The sequence below is a fragment of the Phoca vitulina genome, unplaced genomic scaffold, assembly GCF_004348235.1.
Source record: "Phoca vitulina isolate PV1807 unplaced genomic scaffold, GSC_HSeal_1.0 scaffold126, whole genome shotgun sequence".
NCBI classification, from domain to species: Eukaryota; Metazoa; Chordata; class Mammalia; order Carnivora; family Phocidae; genus Phoca; species Phoca vitulina.
Genome location: NW_022589829.1, coordinates 1,427,030 through 1,450,934, shown reverse-complemented (window position 1 = coordinate 1,450,934; position 23,905 = coordinate 1,427,030). Strand labels below are relative to the sequence as shown.

At 41.4% G+C, this 23,905-nt stretch overlaps 1 protein-coding gene across 2 annotated transcripts in view; it reads right to left on the bottom strand.

Annotated features, from left to right (window-relative positions):
* The window catches only part of PIEZO2 (piezo type mechanosensitive ion channel component 2), a 505,679-nt gene that overhangs the window by 94,454 nt on the left and 387,320 nt on the right, over window positions 1–23,905 (bottom strand). The window contains exons 14-21 of one of the 2 annotated variants that reach the window (XM_032399040.1): window positions 20,099–20,222; window positions 18,697–18,980; window positions 17,443–17,591; window positions 15,151–15,324; window positions 11,388–11,429; window positions 5,297–5,329; window positions 4,713–4,939; window positions 2,620–2,780 (exon numbers count right to left, since the gene is read on the bottom strand). In XM_032399040.1, the coding sequence (XP_032254931.1) occupies window positions 2,620–2,780; window positions 4,713–4,939; window positions 5,297–5,329; window positions 11,388–11,429; window positions 15,151–15,324; window positions 17,443–17,591; window positions 18,697–18,980; window positions 20,099–20,222 (1,194 nt within the window). The remainder of the gene's footprint in view (window positions 1–2,619; window positions 2,781–4,712; window positions 4,940–5,296; window positions 5,330–11,387; window positions 11,430–15,150; window positions 15,325–17,442; window positions 17,592–18,696; window positions 18,981–20,098; window positions 20,223–23,905) is intronic. The other variant, XM_032399041.1, reaches the window with a different exon arrangement.

Sequence of the window (23,905 nt, the reverse complement as noted above, 5' to 3'; positions counted from 1 at the left end):
ATCATCTACCCTATGGTCCAGCAATCGCACTGTTAGGTATTTACCTGAAGAATACAAAAACACTGATTCAAAGGGATACGTGCACCCTGATGTTTATAGCAGCATTATTTACAATAGCCTAATTATAGAAACAGACCAACTATCCATCAACTAATGAATGGATAAAGAAGATGTGGTATTGGAGTATTACTTAGCCATAAAAAAGAATGAAATCTTGCCATTGGCAATGATGTGGATTGAGATAGAACATATTATGCTAAGCAAAATAAGTCAGTCAAAGAAAGACAAATACCATGTAATTTCATTCATCTGTGGAATTTAAGAAGCAAAACAAATGAGCAAAGGGTAAAAAGAGAGAGAGAGAGAGGCAAAGCAAGAAACAGACTTAACTGTAGAGAACACAATGATGGTCACCAGAGGGGAGGTGGGTGGGGGATGGGTGAAGTAGGTGACAGGGATTAAGGAGGGCACTTGTGATGAGCACCTGGTGTTATATGGAAGTGCTGAATCACTATAGTGTACATCTGAAACTAATATCACACTGTATGTTAGCTCACTAGAATTTAAATAAAAACTTAACAAAATAAAAAAGGAAAGAGTCTTCTATCTTCATGAGGAAAAAAAGAGATCAGAGTGTGGTTCTTTTCTGTGACCGTACAAGTCTAAATAATGAAGAGATTCTGTTCACTCTCTGAGGTAACTATAGGACTTTCTATTACCTGGGAATGATCAGAAAGTTTTGCAGTCAGGGGCATGGAGAAAACTTTCTCTGTAGAATACATTTTAAAGGGACAGTAGAGGTCTGAAATGAGGTGATTTTTATGATTACAGCCCACGTGTTCTGATCGCTTGATACTGCAGTGACGTTAATAAGAATCAGTCATGAGGGGAAGCCCAGAGGCTAAAGTCAGTGCATAGAGGAGACACCTCATGATGTCCAAGGATCAGGCAGGAGCTCACCCTTTGGGGCCGGAAACCCCTTATGCAGGTGGGATAACAGGATGTGAAACTAGGGTGACACACTTTGGGGTTAACCTTCTCACAAGGGGATTCTGGCAGATGTTAGCAGCAATGGGAGCAGTATTTCTCTGAGGCATGAGCATCTGATGTGCTTTAAAGTTATAAGTGAAAGAGATGGAATTAGGGAGGAAAGTTCTGGGTGAATCCTAGAGAAGGAAATGGTCATATGCCATCAAAGGCCTTTTTCCTACTGGTGTAACAGGATGAACAGGTCATGATGCTTTATCAACTTGATAGTCTAGGAACAAGACATTCTCGGGACTCATTAGGATGATTTTAACAAATATATGCCTGCCTTTCGTTTAGGATTTGTAAGAGGTGGTATCATTGAACTCTTCCTTTCTCTTTCTGAACTCCATAGGATGGATTTCAGATAGTGGATTTTCTGTGCCCTACTCACACTAACTTCTTTCATTTAATGCCCACTGGCATCATAAAATGTCTTCTCTGCAACAACTTCTCATGCCGTCCGAAGACATCTGTACATCGGATTTGGTTAATTCCGAAATGGACTTTGCTATTTGTAGCCAAATGCCTTCTCTTGCCCTTCTTTGTTGCTCTTTAATTCTCTACCCTCGAATTCTTTCTGAATTGGTCAATTTACATCTACAGTTAAAATGCTTAAACATCTTTGTCTTCAATGAATACACATAGTAGGCTAGATTTTAGTTCTAATTAATGTATAGACTGTTAACAGTGGAGTGCGTGTCCCTTTCTGCTATAAATCTCACAGGTAGAGTAGTTTCTGTTTTTATTCCCACCTGGCAGTGATAATGGATCCATTCCAGATGGTTTGTGTGAAGTAGAGAATGTTCTAGTTTAGACTGGGGAGTTCACATTAAGGTTCATCTCTTAGTTACCTACTTGTGAACCTTTTAGGTTTATGTTGTTGTAGTTGTAATATGATGTTATTATTTAACTTTTTAAAAATTAGAGGCAGGAGTTCCCTGACTGAATTTGTAGAGGGCAAAGACTCTTTGAATTGTCACTCAACACTAGTCCAGGGAAACGAGAAGTATGTGTAAATTATCTGCTGAATAAATTGAAAGGAGCTAATCTCTTCATAGTCAGCAGTAAATAATTGTTGGCTGAACGATGCCTCCCCTCCTTCTAGATGAGAAAACAGAACTGCAATACAATGTTGACACATGGTGTCTTGTCTCAAAACAACCAACAATAAACAAGGTGAACTCTGGCACAGATTTTATTAAATTTGGGAAGCTGAGTTTACTCCTTGGTAACATAAACAGGCATATTACTGTTTTCCTCACAGAGAGTTTACGCACACGTAGTACAGAAGGGCAGCCTGCTCTCGCACAATTCAACTAAAGACTCCACGGCAGTAAGTAACCCTTCTGATATGACCAAGCCAACGAGGAACTAAGCCAGGAGCTTCTTTCTGCGCTGCTATGTTTCCCACATCTCAGGACAACTGCCCTTTGGTTTTCTGCATGTCAAAGTGTATGTGCTGTCTTAGAGCCTTGGTGTTCCAATTTAATGGGGATTTCATTTAAAATAAAATCATGGACAGTTGGGAAAGGAAAATGATGACCCACTGTGGTTTTGTCTGGCCTGAAGATACAACAAATGTTCACTTGCCTCTTTCACAGAAACCCAGATGATGTACGATGAAACAATTTTGATGATATGTAACTCCAAAATCCACCACATGAACACCTGCAGCTTGTGGAAATACTCCAGGAATTTTAAGAAGAGCACAGTGAGGCGGTCAATCACCAGATGCCATTTGTTCCTTAAATCTGCAAAATAGGAAATTCATCCAAGGGCATAAAACGTTGTGTTTTTTTTTTTTTTTTTTTTGCATTATTATTTAAAGCAGATCTTGTAACATTCAGGTTAGAAGGAGAAGCTGCAAAATAATAGTAATGGATGAATTCTAAGAATATCAAAATCTGGAGGAATGGGGTCTAAAAAATCCCACATCATGATGATTTAGATGTCATGCACCAAGACTCTGAAGGACAAGGTTGCTCTCCTTAAATTCATTAAATCAGCATGAAGGAGTATTTCTTGACCTTATTTACTCTTATTTACTTTATTCCCTAATTTCTTGGGAATATTAGGTAACTGAGCTCCCTTGAAATGACATTTATCTTGCAACGACTGCGCTTCCGTAAGTTCCGGGAGCTTAAAGAGGGAGTGGACAAAGCTCACTGGTCACCCCGTTGTAGCGAGCGGCAAGAGCCTGCTCCTTGTTGCAACTGAGAGTGAACACTGAGTGTCTGAATGACCCAGTCCCAGTTCACGAAATGGGGTCAGACTCACCCTAATCATAATTTTTAATCATATTAGTCATCTCCTTCTTTCCACCTTGTGCTAAGTAGTAATATTTTGCAGACTGGGGTCATGCTTCTGTTTAGAAGGGCTGTCCTGGTTCACGTGAATGGAAGTCACCACAGAACTATTTTGTGGCATCAAAATGTGGCCACATGTGTAGACAAAAGCTCACGAGCCCAGACAGATAAGACCTGAGCGTCTCTTTAAGTAGCTTCTTCTTCACATGGCTGGGGTGGTTGTAGTAGTTATTGTCCTTGGTTTTAAAAGTTTCAGTAAGGTCTCAGTTATTGTGAAAAATGCTTATTTACAAAGTGACACAGATAATAGTTGATACAAAGATTTCAGTCATAACCGAGCATAATTTAGAGGTGTAGATGGCAGGTATATGAGGGAGTGCCAGAACAAAGTGCAATCCAATTTTTGGTGAGATCCTCTTAGTAAAGCTCAAAACCTTCATGCAGTAGTACAGCAAATCTTAGTCCTGGGTCCTTGGTCCCACTGAGCTTTGTTCTCCTTCACCTTGAGGAACAGCCATTGCTTAGACATGGAAAGGGCCGTTCTGGGTCCCTCTCAGGGTCTTCTGAGATGAGGGGGTAAAAGGGACCAGGTCTGGGGGAATTTGCCTTTGGGAGGGATCTTCTGCCTGTGCTTTTTCATTTTCTAATCCTTTAAAGCACAGAGCACCAGAATAGACTAAGTGCTCTGCCTTCTCTGTTCTCTGTCAGATAAGGCATCCTGATCACCACGGACGTCCAGTTCTCTTCATGCCCTATGAAACGTTACCTCAAGGCTACAAAGAAAGTCAGAAAAAAGAGCCTAAAGAATAAAGAGGGAAAACCTAAACTCATAATGACAACAAAAAGAACTCTAGGACTTGGCTTGACATGATAATTATCTCATCACTCATTTGCCCCTCCAGTTCCCAGGTCCTGAAATATTAGGACTGAATTACAAGTATGCTCTTAATTACCAGTTCCCTGGAGAAGTCCCAGACTGGTTTCTTTGAGAATGCGTTTGAAAAGGCCCTGTCTAGAACTTTCTGCAATTCTACATAGTTGCCTACGTCTGCTGCTGATAGGAAATATCCCTGACTAGGTTTCTGACTGAGCACAGGTAAGAACCACACACACACCGCCTGAGCCTGGCGGGGACCATCTCTGGTGGCTCAGGAGCTGACAATCTGCCATCTGCTCTCTTCTCCTACCTCAGAATCACAAGGAAATAATGGGAGCAATTGGAACCACACTGTTGTAACTATAGCAGCCCAAAGACCAAACCCCAGCTTCTACTTCATGGACTGGATCAAATCTCTATCCACCGGGAACAAGTCTGTTTCATTCACTGAGTCTGTCAGCCAGGATTTTCTGAGCAGCTACTGGTCGTGGGCAGGTTACCTGACGTCTCTTCCTCCTCCTCTTCCTCCTCCTCCTCGTCTTCGTCTTCGTCTTCGTCCTCCTCTTCCTCCTCCTCCTCGCTGTCTTTCCCAAGCTCAGCCTTCTCAGGGCACCCCTCTGGTTTATCATCCCCATACTCAGCCAGCTTCCTGATGTCCGGCTTCTCCAGGCTGGTAGTCAGATTCATCATGGCAAGGTCCGGAAGGCTTCCTTCGGGGTGGGCCAGTCTGTTGGCAGAGAGTAGCCGGGTCAGGGGAGGAAAGAGCGCCGGGCGAGATTTGAGTGAGGGGCAAGTAAAATAAAAATGAAAATCAGTGCAGGTACACAGGCCTTGCAATGTGGGGTTGTTAGTGTCTTGTCACTTTTTTTTTTTTTTTTAAGCTCTTTCTAAAAACAAACTGTAAACTCAGTTAGGTCTTGTTAGCTTTTCCAATTCGGGTTCTAATGATTAGTCAGAAATGAGAGCTATCGACACCTAAACTTGACATTTTTCCCGGAGGAGAAAATGGTCAGAGTTTAGGATGTAGAAGCATGAAATGGCAATCATGTAGAGCAAGCATTTCATGGCTTCACGGGGGACTTACTCATTTTGGTGGATTGGTAATTTTTTCTTGATGCTGCTCAAAGTAATTGAAATAGAAAGGAAAAAAAAAAGGAGATGAGAACAGAAGAATTATAAGGAATGTCAGAGATCACACATCATGCTACATATCATTCACTAACGCATTCCTGTATGCGGTTGCAGTAAGTCCTAATGCCAAGTGCATTCCAGGATGGTGTCAATAGCGTGCTTTTGCTATGAACCCTGGGTTTGGCGACTGAGTTGAGAGTGGACAGGATTGCAGGTTGTAAAGGGAAGAACGTATAGACAACAGAGGCAAATCATGTCATGCTTTTTTAGTAACACAGCAAACCATCCCACAAGAATCCAGTCATTCACACTCTAAATAGGATTTTTAAAAATTACTCTTAAATAACATGTAATCGCAGTCAACCTTTGCACAGACTCATCCCACTCTGTTGTCATCTAAAGGAATATGCAGTGGAGGCGAAATGCTTTCGGGAGTAAGAAGTCTGCATTATGTCCCAGTCTGCGGGCACTGGTGTTTACTGGGGGACTAGCAGTCATGGGGAGATGGGGTGTGACTGCTTGGGTGAGGCACAGGGACAATTTCGCTGAGCCCGGACAGCACCCGGAGCATTACAGCTTATTTCATACTGGACAATAATGAGTACCATCTTCCTCCTAAGTTGTTAGAAAGTAGATCTTTTTACTCATAGCCAATTTGAAGGAACATTTGTGGGCAATAAAGAAAATATCAGGGAAAGATCCACTGGAAATACTGAGAGTCTTCTCCATTTGTAATAATTAATGTATATTTCAGCCTGGTTGTAACAGGATGGACAATTAATAATGTTATCCTACCTGTAAAATTGTGGGCTCTGAGCATATTATTTAACCTTTCTAAGATTCACTTTTTTTCTGTAAAATGAGTAAGTTTGGCTAGATAAAAACCTACACTTATTTGCAACTCATTGATTTTATATTTGAAACACATCTGTGAAGCTGGGTAACTGTTGCAATGAATCTGCATTGTCCTTAGACTTTTAGAGCTTTTATCATTCAAAAGTAATTCCTCTTAACAGGGTGCCAAGCAGGTAAATTATGGAATGCAGAGTGAATTCAATAAAGAAAGACCGTCCTGAGTATGGCTCCACATTGGTGGAAGGAGTTATGATGACATACCACTTTCTTATTTTCCAAAGCTAGTCAATCCACCCTCCTGAAACTCCAATACCATATTTTACACACCAGCACTGCGTGTCAAATCTCAGGGGGCATATGTGCTGTTCCTGCTTTGCCAGGACTCTGCATGTGAAATGGTGTTAAATGTAAAAGCAGTCAGCTGTCACACAATTGCCAATATTTATATGTTCTCTTCAGCATTGGCAGGGGACGCATTTTGTAAGTGAGAAGATACGTCTCATTATGACATTTAGTGGAAGGATGACCATCTTGGAGTGCATTTTTACCATCTACATCAATACTGCCACGACTTAGTACTGACAAGAAAAACAACTTGCCAAGAATTAGAGCTAATTAGTGGAATGAAACTTACAGAGATGAGGCTGTTTCTGCAGCTGCCAAGCTGGCTATATAACAAAAAGTCCTCAAGCAAAGAGACCCCCAAAGTGTCTTGCCATAGGCAGGGCATATTGAGGGGAGATTAGCGAATGAAGGAATCAAAGAGAAATATTAGAGTAAACCTTGTGGAAGTGTGTCCAGAAGGTGGACTTCTGGAAACTTGTAACAGTCTACAAGAGATCTGGGACAAGATAATGTTGGGGAGGAAGAGAACCGAATATCTGTGTCTGAACCAAGTATCTGCACATTTCCGTCTGACATAATCCTTGGGAGGAAACAGGGCATGTAAGACCTGGATGCCTTCTGGAGCAGTCTAAAGTCGGGAGCTTGTAACGGATGACAGAGAAAAAAGGGAAAACCTCTATCAGCCTGTCGTTTACTAGACTGTAGGAGTCTGTTAACTGAGAAATTGCATGAGAAAATCTGTGTGCACAAAACATGTACAGATGAAAATATTTTTTAGTGCCTGGAGTTTACGATTTTACAAAGGACACCTGTGTAAAACCTTTCATTTTTCTTCAATTTTTTCATAGCAGTTTTTTTGAAGGCAATACAAAATAAGGTTAAAGCATGCTCATTGGAATCAGAAAGACTCAGATTCAAGCCTCACCTAGACAACTTACTAGCTAGATGATTTAGCAAAACTCCCTACCCTGTCCCCAAAGTCTCAGTCTGCTGATCTGCAAAATGGAATAATAGCGCCTACTTCACAGGATGCTGGGAAAACTAAGGTGATTTCTATTAAGCTCTTAACACAGTGTTTAGTACCCAGGGAATAGTTTTAAAGTAAAGAACCATCTGCTAATGATAGATCTTCATGTACCGCTTTGATAATTTGTATCATGAAAAGGCGGAGTTAGAAATATGCCTTTGCAAGGGACCACACCATGCTGGACACCACCATGCTGGGGCAAGGGCTCAGCTTGGACTATCACTCTGTCATTAGCACATTCTTAACAGAACTTGTATCTTACAATGGCCATTCGGAAGAAAAAGAGCAAACGTTTCTTCCTTGGGAGTCTGTCTCCACCATTCTCCACCTTCTGCGCTCCCTGCTGTCTGCCCACCACCTGCCACCCTGCATTCGCTGAGGCTGCACTGCTGCGCAGGTGGGGCTGTCTGCACAACGTGGAGTTCATGGGCAGAACTAGCCCCCAGTTTGCCATAGTGAACAGCTGGACCGAATCTCCTAGAAAGCCTGTGTACCTCAGTGTAGATATGCCCTGCCCAGTAAATTTTAAAAAGGGATCCTGTTATTTCAAAAAGAAAATTAGTAACCACGCTCCCTGAAACTTACAATATTGGTAATTCTGTGCTGATCTTCGTGTGCAGATGATCTAATCTGCACTTGAAGGAGATTTATAAATAGACATGGTGATCAACTGGATTCTCAGAGAACCCCCGCCCCCACTTCCTTAAAACCCACCTTTTTGCATGCCTTTCCCCACTATGGAGTTCATTTTCTTTTCTTTTGCATTGTCTTTATCCATGCCTATAACTTCCTCACCTTGCTTTTACGATGCTCCAGGCTCTGCGCTGTAACCCTCTTACTGACTGACCATTTCTCCTTCTGCAGTCTAACAAAGCAGGTGATGTTCTCCTCTTTGTGTTTTCATTCACTCTTTCCTTCTGCACCCACAGCTTTCTTTATACGGTTCTTTATACGGTCCTTGATGCGTGCATCTCTCCATTTGTATCTACTTAATTTTAATCTAATGATGGTTCTGGGGGCTCTTCCTTTGAGGGCAGAAAGCCAGTCTTAACTCTCCTGGGCTTCCTTGCAAAATGTAGCACTGGGCTTGGTATACAGTGTGACTCACTGAAGTTTGGCCAATAGATTCTACACACACCACATGGGCATTCTTATTTGAAACAGAAGAAACAAATTATGTTACATGGACAGTTGAAGAAACCTAATTCTGTATTAGGAACTAACTTTGAGTAAATATATGAAACCACATATTAAGGTAGTTTCCATGAAAGAAAATGGAAAGTCTACTATTGTAACATCTCCTTAGTCTAAATTCCATTTATTTTTATCACTGTTCTAATTTGGAATATGCAGTAATGTAAACTGCACCCACCCTATTCATTAGACTATTAGAGAAAAGAGGTGTCTTGCAAATTTCCAGTGTTTATAACTAATATTTAAATAATATTTATATTGCTTAAGATTATTTTCTAGAATGTATACACGCAGATTCACAGATGAACACTTGATTTCTAAGTTTAATATCACATCTTAAATGGGCGTGGTAGTAATTTCCTCCAAAAAAAATCTACTCGACAGATTGGGTATGATGGCTCTAGGTTCGGCATACGAGACAAAAATGACCATTACTCCTGTTGAAATATTCTAATTCATTCTGTTTAGGAATTCAGTTGGAACTTCCTCTCAATTATTCGTATCATAAAAATTTTATCAGTCACCCACTGTCCTTACCACCCCTACCTCACACCTTGTTAGATCATGCCTAAATTTTAATCAACCCAGAAGCTGAATGTAGGTATGTCTTCTCTTTCATCCAGAACTTACATTTACAAACTTTATTCTGCTTATGAAATAACACTGAGCATACAAGGAAGAAATTATGGGAGAAAGAAAGCTTAATTAAAGGATTGACTTACTATTTTCATCAAGACCAGGTCCAATTCAAAATTGGACACGCTTTACACACAGCCTTTCAGAAACATAGTGAGGGAAGAGTTTATTGGGTAACATCTTCCCTGGGGAACGACTCTGGCCTTTTTTAATAAGTTAGCATTCAGACAAAATGAAAGATTCCACAGCAAAGAAGATAGTGCTAACAGTGGAATGTTTTGAGTTTTTAATTATTTTAGATGACTCTGGATCTTGATCATTCTAAGAATTCCTGAGTGCATTCCCTGGCCTTGTGACTTGGGTTAATGGGGGTAGGTGTTCTCTCAAGAGAGAAGTCTGAGACAACCGGAACCATAACTTGTATCAGCCCCTGCTATTGGAGCCCATCAAACCGACTTCTGCCTTCTTAAGTGTCCCAGCCATCTCCTCATATAGCAAATGGTAAATACTTTATGGGAAAAGACAGAGACAGAAAGAGATGGATGGACAGGGGAAGAGGGAGAGAGGGAGAGGGATGGATGGAGGGATATGGGAGTAGAGGGGAATGAGGGGGAGAGTGAGAGGGGGAGAAGAGGAGGTGGAGAGAGATTGAGAGAGAAGTTCCTTATGTTTAGAGAGATGAAATTTCAATAGTTGCTCAAGATGTCCAGCTAGAGTCTTTATCTTACTTCTCTGCCTATCAGCTAAAAACCTGAGGCTGACTCTTCTCTCTCAGGTTGTCAACAAAACTGGCTCCCAAAGGAACCAGCCAGTCTTCATCTCTCCTTCTTCAGTGATCTGCACAGTGATGCACTAATTTTTCACACTTCTTTCTAGAAGTTTTGGCTCCCAGGCTTTGCTATTTGGTTGTCTGCCTTGGGATTTTGCTTAAGAGAAAAGCGAATGGAATAGAAAACCAACAGATCTTTCAAAGAGTTATTCTGCTAATTGGATTTATTGCAAAATACATGTTTCTATGAACTAAATTACTGGCTTAGGAGTGGATATTTTAATTCACCTATTTAATGAAGTCAGGATAGCTTTAGGAAATTAGATCCCAAAGGATCTTTTCTCTGTACTCTTAGGGAAGTTGAGGATAACTCTGCAAAAAACACTTATCAAAACTTACTCTTTATTATGTGTGTCATCTGCATGTTTTATCTCCCCAGCTGGGTGATAGGGCTCTAAGGTAGGGCCCTGTCCCAGTGCCCATCTCTGCATCTTTTGTGAAATCTGGTGACGTAAAAGATCTTTCTTCAATATGCTGATCTTTCAAGTCGAGGTATACTTGAAGAAACCAATGTCTTAATTTTCTTTTAACCATATATTGTTGTAACTATTATCACTTCATTCAGGAAATATCCACCGAGGGTCAACAGATGGGTGAGGCCCTGAGGTAGGTGATAAGTGGACACGTGGTGAATTATACAAAGACTCCAGGCCTGAGGAGCTGACGCCCCTTGCAAGGGAGATAAGACAGGCAGGCAGACAGAGTGTCAGAAGGCAGCAATGATAAAGTGGGCTGTGGAAATTCAGAGGAAGGGCAGAATACTTGTAGCGGGGAAAGTTGGCATTTGTGGGCAGGTTTGTGGAGGAGGTGGTTCTTGAGCTGAGCTCTGAGTGATGTGTTCAAGAGGGCAATAAGCTCTCAGGCAAGCGTTGAACTAATTTACCAAAGAATAAAATTAACAGGGCATCCATTTGAACCAAGACCAAAGGTTGAGCACCAGCTGAAGACCCTCGGCAACCTCCGAATCCACTTGCAGCACCATTCAGGATAAACATGAAATGGTTTGGTTGGCAAAATACATCCATGAGCATACCTGAAGACCACTGTCCACTATCTGATGACATCATTTTTCGTTTACAAAACAGCGAAGTGTTTAACACACCAAGAGACCGTTAAAAAAAAAAAACAAAACAAGAGAGAAAACATTGAGGTACCCACCTATTTATTATTAGATATACGCGCCCATTGACTTTGGCATGGCTACGAGGTGAGAGATGGAAGCACAAGGTGGCATGCAGATGAGGAGACAGGTGGGAGAGAGAAAGAGGAGACTGTTAGAGAGCAAAAAGGTAGACTGTCTTGCAAGCTTTAAGTCATCAGGTGTGTGCTCATTGATACCTCCATGCACGACGACGAGTCAGGGCAGCAAGGGTCAGGAGCAATGCGAAGTTAGATTAGTCAGGAAAAATGCTTGAAGGGAACAAGTTGCTCCGTTCTTCTCGTCCCTCCCCCTCTCACACACTTTACTAAAAATTGGTAATGTTTCAATTTTCAGAGCACAGTTATCAAGTAAAAGACAATCTAAAAGATGAATTCTTGCTCTTTCCCCCAAATTAAAAAAAAAAAAGAAATCCTACTAAGTAACCATATGCGACATAGTATTCCCTAGGTTTTCTAAGACTGAAGTTAAACAAAGTCATTTTGTTTCTATATGCATGTTCTAAAAGAAAGTATGGACAAATTGCCCGGATGGATATTTAATTACACAATGGATATTTCACACATTATTATTAAATATATATGTTATCATAGACTGTAGTTATGTTCTAATATTATACATTTTATCAATATATAAGTGAAATAATACTCCTGAGAATACCTGCTTAGAAATAATAATAGTTTCTTCTATTATCATGCATATCAAAACTTTTTCATAATGCTAACTTTATCAATTCTCTAAGGCTAAACACAATAAATTCTTCTTCAGACACTAGTGACATTTGCCCACACGACCTATGTGTGCACAAAAACAAAGCACACACAAACAGTGGACAAAACAGGAAAAGAACAGCTGGATATTTACAGAAGCAACAGTACTAGAATCAGTGTATGGAATACAATGAATCAATTATTCCCAATTTGTGGGCCAGATTTTGTAAAACATCTACAAAGGAGGCAGGAGCAGAGAAGGCAAAGCATGACAGTCAATCCCAACTCTGTAAATACTTCTTTCTCTTCCTCGTTTTGATCTTAATGTGGTCACTTATTAAGGGCTCCAGGGGCAAAAAAATATTGTAAGTAAGGAAAATACCAGGATGGGAACAAGTTGCTTAAAAAGATGGGATATATATCCTACACTCAAAATTAAAATTTGGGGACTTTTATATTAAACTGTTACAGGAAATCCCAAAACACCTAACTTGAATTTGAACCGAACCTTGAACTCTATAAGGTCTTAGAAAACTGTTTTTTGAAGAACTAAAAATGAAATCCCATGTTCCTAACCTCTTTTGGTAGCTGGCCTTGTATACTCTCTCATCACTCTATGTTTCCTTGGTAGAAAATTGCTCAAGGCATGCTCGGGGCTAAGCCATGGCCAGGAGGAAGGCAAGCAATGACCTCAAATGGCTACAGATCATTTAGATCTTCTTTCTTCTCTTGCCATGGCTTGGAGGGTGAGGGCTGTGAGTGGAACAGCCATGGAAACAGGGAGAAAACATCTCCACATGAGACTGTAGTCCTTCCCCAGAACCTACATAATTAAATAATGTTCTACATGCTTCCAGGGAACTCTGAGGAACAAATTCCATTTTCACATACCCTAGGTCTCAAAAATTGTGATTCTTTTGGGCTGGTACAATCTTTGTTGAGCTGCATGGTCTCCTACAAAACTGTGGTCCTGAAAATCTCTATTTTCCTGGAAAACTGTAACCTATATCTCTATTTGATTGTGTGACATTAGATTCAAAGACATGATAATAAGAGCAAGGGCAGGAAAAAGCTCCTACATCCTGGAGGAACTTGGCATGAGGAGAAAAATAGAGATCCAAGGGAAGAAAGGCATTTAGAAGAAAAAAAAAATTAAAGGCATCATTAGCAATTGCCAATCATTTCTTTTACAAACATATAAATATACTTTGCTTACCAACAGGTTTTTCTTGATTATTGAATATGACTTTTTGAACAAATGGTGCGGGTTATAATGAAATAAAGCATGTTACCCTGTCAGAGGTAAACATCAAATACTAATTTTATCCCCAGCATTCACAAGCAATGTCAAAAAAGTCCTCAAAAATACTTCTACTAATTATTGATAAATCTCATTTTCCTATGAGGGCACTGGGTTTGTAAGCTTTTAATCTTAGGGTGACTTCTTTTGTTAACAAGTTTGCCTAAAAGTAATCTCTCTTAGGGGGCTCCCAGACTTCTAATAACTACCTTATTTTTCCTAATATTTGATTATCACTGAGGGTAGCCACTGACCCCATCCGTGTCCTCTCCCTGGTGGGGCGTTGGGAGGAGACAGGTTTTAGTTGAGCTTGCTTATTGATGGTGCCTTGACAGAATAAGAAATAAATGCCTGATAACTCTGGATTCTACTGGTTGGGAGCCATTCACAGACTGAAAGGCATCTGGAGCATACTCAGAATAAAAAGGAAATGTAAACTGTGGTCCAAAAAACACAAAACGGAAAAGAAATCTGCTGGCCATCAATAAATAGATAGAGATTATAAAATGGTTTTCATCACCAAATAAAAGAGTCTTGGAGTTATCTACGACTCCAGTCCCTAGTATAGCAGAAAACCGAACATTTGGTAGTTCATAAAACTGTGCGTGATGAAATACTACTTCATCTTCTTTTGCTGTGCTCATTGTTTCCCTTGAAAAAGAGTTCAGAGCGAGTCAAAAGGACTAAAGGGCAGATTGTCGGCTGGCATCTGCACTCCCTCCATACAGCCCTTTGCTTCCTTGGTTGCTTAACAAGGGTTTTTCCAGGAAATGAATCATAAGCTAAATCTGAAGCAAAGAGAGAAATCAGTATGAACGTTCATTAGAAGAATGCTTGAAATTTCCCTGTAAGGGACCCGACTCTGAAATTTGTGATAAAACCATTGTGGTTGCAACACAGAGGGGCCTGGGGAGAGATACCTCATCTGTTGCTTGTAAGCATTTTATATATTTATAGATGAGAAGACAACAGAGAGCTGATAAAAGCAAACACTGTCTTCACTTTAGTTCCTTACATGTTATGCTGATTACTAGCAGACTGCACTTTCTATCCTTTTAGCGGAAGTTCTTCATTTCCAAAGTGGAAGGAAAAATTCTGCACATCACATTTTGGTACACTCTTGCTTCTTCACTGGTTGTTAGCACAACAGAAAACTCATCCTCTGAATCAGCCAGATTTCCTTAATGTTCTAAAAACACATCACGGCCCAGACACAAAATATCCATCGCCAACTCTCAAGTATTTGTGTCTGCGCAGCTATTTTAAATCTACTCACGTGACGATCAAGATCACTTTGCATTAACCAGTCATGAGTCACTATGTATTGTTTCAGAAGCTGTCATAAAATACTCTACATTTTTTTCTCATTTCTTTTTTTCACTCACAGGTGGGTACCCATGGAAAGCTTAAGGTTGAAACTCTAAGGTTAGTTATTGGCTTCCTGCAGGGGGCCCAGCACTCTCCACAATAATGACAATTATCTTTCTAAACTCTAAGGGTCTAATCATGGCACATTTTTTGCTATATTTATATAGCAGATATATAAATATATGTTTATATATATGTATTCTAATATATTATATATCTTATATGTTACATATTATGCTTATTTTATACATTATATTAATATACATGTATTTCTATTACAGAAATATAAATAAAAATAAGTGTAATAAATGAAAAAAAAATGAAGTGGGGAATTAAAGTGGTTGCGCCCTGAGCAAGAGGCTCGTGCTTCTTGCAAGCTCTCACCTGTAGATGGCGCTGTCTTCCTTGCTGGGAATGGACTTCAGGTCTGTGAGCTCCAGGAACCGATCATGGAAGTAGTGAAGGTGTAAAATGCACACCAGCAGAAAGGAAGTTGGGATGAATATGCGAGTGAATAGTTCTGCCACAGTAAACTGTTTTAAGCCAAGATCCTCGAGTCTGTAAAACAAAAGAAAATGAAATGAAACCAAAGCAAGTGCCTTTCTTAGGCAATGAGCGCACATTCTTTTTGCTATAAATCGTATCATAGTCCTTCACTGTCCTGTTACACCATTTCTTGCAACCCTCTCTCATTTGCTTAGAATCTTTGCACCAGCTCCGTGCATTTGCTTTGGTTTTTGTCTCCATCAATCCAACTGACCTACTCTTCCAGCGGTCAGTAACAACCTCAATATTGTCAAATTCAGTGGCTGCTTCTCTATCTTTAATTCTGCTTCTAGTCCTTCTTGAAACAATTCTGGTCTTGGTGCCGCCACACTGGCCTGGTTTTTCTCTTCTGTCACTGTCTCCTCCTTTTTTATTGGACCTCCGGATGTGAAATAGCCCCAGACTTCAGTGTTGAGTCTCTTCTCCAGCTTATTTTTCCCTAGGTTATCTCACACGTCCCAGGGATTTATACACCATCTTAACACCAATGACTCAAATGTGCATTTACAACTCAGGCTTCTCCCGTGGACTCTCGTGTCCAAATGTCTACCAGAAGTTGTTGGTTTTTTTTTTTTTTTTTCACAGTTATTTCATATTGAGTGTCTTCCAAACAGTGTTCTTGGTTTCCCAGTTTTGCTCAGCCACGCTATTCTCCACCCCTGGCCCCCCACTTGAGGCTTCCCTGGTACCACCGTCTACCCTGTGCCACATTCTGGAATCAGGAAGTCTGTCTTTCTCTGCCTTCACGTCTCATTCATTCACATTTCTTTCAGCCTCCTAGACATCTCTTGAAGCTGCCCACTTCTGTTATCCATCTCTGCACCACCTACTCTAGAGGAAACCACCATCATTTCTCACAGGACCCCTGCTGTTGCTGGCTACCCCGCCCTGTGGTTTCTACTCTCGCCCTCTGACAGCACTTGTTTTCAGCCCACCAAGAGTTCCCTAAAGACTTAAAAATTTCACCAAGAATAAAATGCCAACACCACTACCTATGAGCCGTGCACACCCCGGGTGCCTGGCTGCATTCTCCACCTCTGCTCCGTCCACTGTCCCCCTTGCTCCCGGCAGCCAAACCGTCCTCTGCTTCCTCGTTCATGCCAAACTCAGTCTTGTCTCAGGATCTTCACATTTGCTGCCGGGATGCTTTTCTGCATCTCAGCTCCCAACTCGCACACTTTTCTTAAGCCCTTTAGGGGGAGTTTAAATGGCACCTCCTCAGGGAAGCCTGCCCTGACCACTCCATTTATAGTCTGTATCCCCCACTGTTCACTGCCTCAGCCTCTTGTTTGTGTCCTTCACAGACTTGCCACAATTTGTAATTAATCTTTTTGCACAATTAAGCAGGGTTTTTTGTTTTTGTTTTTTGTCTCCTCCACTAGAATGTAAACTCTGCAGTGCTTAGACTCTGTCTGTCCTGCTTCCTGATGTGTCCCCAGGCAGAGTCACTGTCTGGCACCTGGGAGGCGTTTGATAAATATTTGTTAAATAAATGTTAAAGACGTGTCAGCCTAACTACATGGCGAGTTTTCCTGTTAAGCTTTTCTCTTAGCCACCTCAGTATATTCATTCATCTCTGTGCCCAGTTCTGGTAACTCATTTCAGAAGTTTACAGCAGCAAATCCGAAAAGGCTACAGTGCATGCACAGATCTATCACATGCACATGAACAATTATTTCCTCGTCATTAGTCTACTAGCACTTTTTCTATGGCATCAAGCACTCCTTAGAATCTTTGCACCAGCTCCATAAATGAGGAGAGGCGGCTGCTTTATGTTATAAGCATATGAATCAACTGAACTGCTGAACTGAGCTTCAACTTGGAAAGTAGAAGGCCTGACCGGCGAAGGACTAAGCAGGTATTTCACGTGCGGCAGACATTTAAAAACGTTATTTCATTAAAATGGGGCCCAAAATGCACTTTTCAGTCAATATTCATTAAGTACGTACTCTACGTGTCAAGCCCGGGGCTCGGCAGAGAGACCACAGACTGACCTGTTCTCAAGGAACTTATAGACACTGATGACATCATGTTTTACGAAAACCGCCCTTCAAGATGTTTGAACAATATGCATGCAACTCTTCATCCTGTTTGTCCCTTTCACAGTCCATTTTACACCAAATTGCTTACTTTTCTTTTTTCAATCCAGTCATATTTTGCCACAATCCTGGGAAGTTCTCAAACTGATATGTGTAGATAAAGATAAGCACCAGCATAGTGTAAATAACCACAGACATCCAAAAGTACTTTAGGATTCGCCTCCACCATTCATAGTGCACCTGTGAATCAGATATTGAAAAACAAATAAAAAAAGAATTGATTTAAAAAAAAAACCTTACAAAAGCACCTCATTTATTCAAGTGTGACAGGTGATGATATTGACAAGTACTCGAAAATCAAATCTATTTCATTTTTTGTTTTTGAGGCTCTATTCCTCATAGAGTCCGCTGGATCTGGATTGGAATCTCAGTACTGAGAGTTGCTAACTACGTCTTGGGGTAAGTCGCTGGACCATTCTGAGCTTCTGTTTCCCCCTCTGTAAGTACCTACTTTGAGAGCTGGAAAGAGGATGAAATCATCCTATCTATAAGCTAGTCTATAGGAGGCGTTCAAGGAATGATATGGAAGATGTTGCCGCCATGGTAGTTATTGTTGGGAGAAAACTGCCTCCGTATTGAAATTCCAGTATTTAAAAGTATTTCAAAACTTCATCAATTTTGGTTGAGATATTTTTATCTCTACAGGTGAATGAGTGTAGTTGCTTTATTTGTCCTGTTGGTTGCCTGCATGAAGAGTGTCCTGTTGCACTTGTTTCTATCCCTGAGCGACAATTTTTCTAGAAGTTAAGACTGAATTGGTGGAGAGGCTAACTCATTTTAGTAGAATCTTTTATAAATTCTAATGAATAAAATACTAAAGCAGTTGATGCATTATGCACATATATATATATATATGTATACATGCACACACAGTTTCCTGATTCTAAAGTCTGAAGTACAAGTGAACTGGGCATCAACCCATATTTTAGATTATCCGGCCACTGTTCTTCACTGACTATTCAAAAATGAATTTAATTATACAGGTTTTTTTTTTTTTTTTATCAAGAAGTTTTGAAAAACTCATGAACTTTTTTGTTTTTTTACTTTTTAAGAGCCCCAAATTTTAAAATAATGAATAAGCTGAAGATAGTCATTTCCCCTTTTAGGCCTTCTTAATATATAATGTTTGAATCGCATTGATCACTTTAGATAATCTGTTCAGGGGATGACAGTCATTTAGAATCCTGTCAAAGGAAGCTCAATGTATTCCCAGGACGGCTACTAGGATTTAAAACAAAACAAAACCAAAAACAAACAAAACAAAACAGGACAATGATTTACCTACCTGATACAAGGCCACACAGAACAGAAAGAGCACCATGTAGATGATTTTGTACATCACAATTTTACCCTCGAAGCTGACGAAGAAGAACATTCCTCCACAGACATAGATCCAATACTTGATGAACATGGCCACCACCAGATTGCCCAGCACTTTCATGATGTCCTGGTCGTCATCTTCCTCCACTTCCTCTTCCTCTTCCTTCCTTCTCTCTTGCTTCTCTTCCTTGGCTTCCTCTTCCTCCGTCTCTTCGGCCTCTCCTTCCATTTGTATATCTTGCTCATCATCTTCAAAATAGAAGACTGTGCTGTTATACTTAGCTGGTCCCCTGCCTGGAGCCACACTCCAACTGGGTGTTGTGTGGGGGGCATGGAAGCGCATGTTTTATGTGTTACTCTGTGATTTGAATGATTTCGGACTGTTCCAGTAAACAAGGCAGCATTTATAATGAATCATAATCAAGTTGCATAACCTTTGTGAAATACAGTTTAAAAGATATGAACCTGGTAATATTTTATTCTCATCTTTTTACAATACCTGATTTCATTTCCAGGATCCAATGACAGCTTTATGTACTGCAGGATCTAGAAAAGTTAAGTACAGTGCCCCTCGCCCCCCATTCCATGGTTTTGCTTTCCACCATTTTAGCTACCGAGGTCAACAGTGGTCTGGAAGCAGATGATCCTCCTCCTGACACATGGTCAGAAGGTCCATAACAGTCTAATGCCATGTCACCTGCCTATGTCATTTACCCCATCTCATCGCTGGGCCTTTTCTTATCTCATAGCATCACTAGAAGGCCAAGTACAGCACGAGAAGATATTTTGAGAGAGAGTGAGACCACATTCACATAACTTCTATTACCATGTATTATTATAATTCTTCTATCTTATTATTAGTTGTTCATGGTTTACTGTGCTTAATTTATAATTAACTTTATCATAGGCTTGGAGGTACAGGAAATGACATAGTATCTTTAGGGTTCAGTACTGTCTGCAGCGTCAGGCATCCACTGGGGTCTTGGAACGCATCCCCTATGAACAAGGAGTCCCTTGCTCATGACAATAACACAAATTAAAATGACTATATCAATTTCAAATTCTGATTGTTTCCTGGTTCTGAAAGTGTGACCTTGGATAAACCATTTAACTTCTCTGAACCTGTTTCTTCTTCCCTTAAGTGGGAATCAGTTTTGTGAGGATCGAATGAGAGCTCATTTCTGAAAGCTCCTTGTGAGCTCCCATGTGCGCACTAACTCGGCCCCACTGGAGCCCTGGTTTTGCATCGCTCCAGGTTAATGCTCGGCTTTTATCTGCTCTGAAGTATAGAGGCTTTCTGATGTATGTGGGGAGCCCTCTCTCTCTAATTCTGCTGAGCACAAAACTCCCTAGTCACACCAATTTACCTTTTTCTTCATTTTCCTGACTTCCGATTTTGATCTCAGATAAAAGAGCTTCCTTTTCTTGAAGAGCTTTTTGCTCGGTGAGGTGCTGCCTCAGCAGGAGCCAAAAAGTAATGGTGAAAAGTATCTGAAAGTAGAGAATTAGCAGAACAAGAATTAAGCCACCCATTTGAAGTGTAAATACAATTCAACATATACAATATTTTCTCCACATTTCAGCGGAAACACAATAAATAAGCCTCTCTGTATGAGACAGAGTCGGGTAGCCACTGGATTTCACCTGAAAATCACTGGCTTTGAAATCCCCTTTGCTGAAGACACGAACAAGCATGTCTGAGGGCCAGGAGGTCATTCGGTAGCGTGTGGGGGCCCAGGGAAGCTGTCCCAACAGCCCAAACTACTTCCATCTGGGCCGGAAGTCAGCTTTGGCAACTGGTCTCCCCGGAGGAGCTAGTCCTTGCTTTCCTGTCCCGACTATGACATAAGCACAGTTGCAACAGGAAGACATATTTCTTCCATAATACTCGTTGACTCTGCAATGTTCCTTGGGATGAAGAATTCCACAGATGGGAAAAAGAACATTTCATCCCAGAAAACAGAACCCTTTAATATCCCATTCATCTCCCAAAGCTGAAGGAAGAATTGTTCTAAGTGTCCATATTTGTATGTTAAGGTTTTGCAGAGAGCTAGGGAAAAAAAAAAAGCTGATGCTTTTGGGGAGCTCCTTCTTCAGGGGATATAGGACCTGGCACATAGTGGTTGTTTCGTACTAGCTTTATGGCAATACAATTTACAATGCCATACAATTTACCCATTTGGAGTGTGCAACTCAGTGGTTTTTAGTAGTCACAGAGTTGTGCGACCAACTCTGTGATCAACTGTAGAACATTCTCATCACCCCACAAGAAGCCCCAGAACAGTCACCCCGTTCCTGCCCACCTCAGCCCTGGCCAACCACTAATTTACTTTCTGTCTCTACAGACTGCCTAATCTGGGCATTTAATGTAAGTGGAATTACTTACTAAACATTCTTTGGCTGGTGGCTTCTTTTATTTGGCATAATGTTTTCAAGGCTTGTTCCTGTTGAAGCCTGTGCTGGCCCCTCACTTCTTCTTATTATTTGGTAATATTCCATTGTATGGACAGACAACATTTCATTTCTCAGTTGATGGGCATTTAGGTTGTTACATTTTTTTGAGGCTATTAAGAATAACACTGCTATGAACACTCACGCGCAGGTCTGTGTGGACATAGGTTTTCAGTTCTCTTGGGTATAATACCTAGGAGTGGAATTGCTGGGTCTTATGGCAATTCTATGTTTAACCTTTGGAGGAACTGACAGACCATTTTCTGAAGTGGCTGCAGAATTCTCCATGCCCCCCAAGCAGTGTATGGGGTTCCAGTTTCTCCATGTCCTCATTAATACTTATTATCGTCTGACTTTTTTTTTAAGATTTTATTTATTTATTTGAGAGAGAGTGAGCAGGAGAAAAGGAGCAGGGAGAGGGAGAAGCAGACTCCCCACTGAGCAGGGAGCCTGACGCAGGGCTTGATTCCGGGACCCTGAGATCATGACCTGAACCGAAGGCAGACACTTAACCGACTGAGCCACTCAGGTGCTCCCTGTCTATCTTTTTGATTCTAGCCATCCTGGTGAGTGTGAAGTGGCATTTCACTGTGGTTCATAGTAGGATTTTAATAAATATTTGCCAAAGACATGAAAAAAAGTAGGCAAATGAACTGGTCAATTTTACTTTGACTAACTGCCCACTTGACAACCCATAAATATCCACTTCTCCTTTGCCTTCAGGATAAACCAGTCCCAGTCAGTCTGGGACAACATGTTTAGGGCCTAAGAAGTCAAGAACCAGAGTGCCTCCACTTCTGAAAACTTGGCATTAAACTTCTGGGAGTCACAACAAATTGAACTATAGCTACAATTTGGGAAAGAAATCTGTTTCTCTAGTACATGTCTAAAGAGCTTAGGAATACTCAGGGGCAGATGGGGCACCTTTCCTGGAAGAGGTGATTTACAAGCCCAGTTTGGAAGGTGCGGTTGATGTAGTTTGATGGAGCGGGGAACACATTCTAGCAGCTGAAGGATGCTACCGAGGAGCTGAGTCTGGCTCCCCCAGACTGGCCAGACCTCTGAGGACCCAGGACATATTCTTTCTTTCTCTCACTTTCCATCACAGTGACCCATTCAGTACTCTGCAGTGTGTTTAATAATGTACTTTGACACAGGGGGCGGAGCAAGATGGTGGAGGAGTAGGAGACCTGGATTTCCTCTGGTCTCAGGAATTCAGCTGGATAGGGATCAAACCATTCTGAACACCTACAAACTCAACAGGAGATCGAAGAAAAGAATAGCAACAACTCTCTGAACAGAAAAGCGACCACTTTCTGGAAGGTAGGACGTGCGGAGAAGTGAATCCGAGGCGATATTCGGGAAGATAGACGGCGGGGGAGGGGCCTCCATTGGCCGCTTCTGGCAAGTGATAGAGCCACGGAGCACAAAATCGGAACTTTTAGAAGTCTGCTCCGCTGAGGGACGTCACTCTGGTGGCTAAGTGGGGGGTGGAACCCTCGTGGGACAGTGTGGTCTCAGGACCCTCAGGGTCACAGAAAGACCGGGGGTGCCTGAGTGCGGCAGAGCTCCCAGGTATCGGAGCAGGGAAGCCGGCTGCAGAGACGGAGCCCAGGCGCGGGCTCTCAGCTCGGGGTTGCCATAGACCGTGATCCGCGGCACAGTCGGGCCACCACTCCTCCAGCAGGGACCCAACAAGCGGCAGATCCGGGGAGACTCACCTTCTTCCCCCGGGAGGAGAGGTGCGGGAGCACACTGCGGGGATCTGCTGGGTTTGGAGACTTCACGCGGGGTCGGGTGCCAGAGATAGAAACGCGCGGTCACAGGCCGGGTGAGCACGGAGTGCGGCCGGAGACCGGGGAGACGGGAGTGACTGACTGCTTTTCTCTGGGGGCTCACTGAGGAGCGGGACCCCGAGTTCTCGGCTACTCCGGGGCGGAGACTGGGAGGCCGCCATTTTCACTCTCCACCTCCAAAGCCGTAGGGAAAGCTTGCAGGGAACAAAAGCTCCCGAGAGCAAACCCGAGCAGATTACTTAGCCCGGACCGGGCAAGGGCGGGGCAATTCTGCCTCTGGCAAAGACATTTGGGAACCACGGCAACAGGCCCCTCCCCCAGAAGATCAGCGAGAACAGCCAGCCAAGACCAAGTTTACCCATCAATGAGAACGGCAGAACTCCAGAGCTAGGGGAATACTGCACATAGAATTCATGGCTTTTTTACCATGATTCTTTAGTCTTTCAAAGTTAATTATTTTTTTTAACTGTCTTTTTTTCTTTTTTTCTTTTTGAATTTTTCTTTTTCCCTTTTTCAACCAACATCTTATCAATCCCTTTTTAAAAAAAAAAACATTTTTATTTTTCATTTTTAGAGTCATATTCTATCCCTTCATAGTAGTTACCCGTATTTTTGGCATATATATATAAGTTATTCTCTCTTTAAAATTTTGAGATAGTTTCTTCTAACAGATCAAAATATACTCTAAATCTCTAGTGTATGGTTTTTTTCTACTCCCTTGCCTGATCACATTCTCTCCCTTTTTTCTTTTTTTTTTTTTAAATCCTCTTCTTTCTTTTTTCAAACAACTTATCAATTCCTTTTATAAAATTTTTAATAATTTCCATCTTTACAGTCATATTCCATCCCTTCATCATATCAACCCTTATTTTTGTACATATATAAGTTTTTCTTTCTTTAAAATTTTGGGAGGGACTTTCTTTTAAC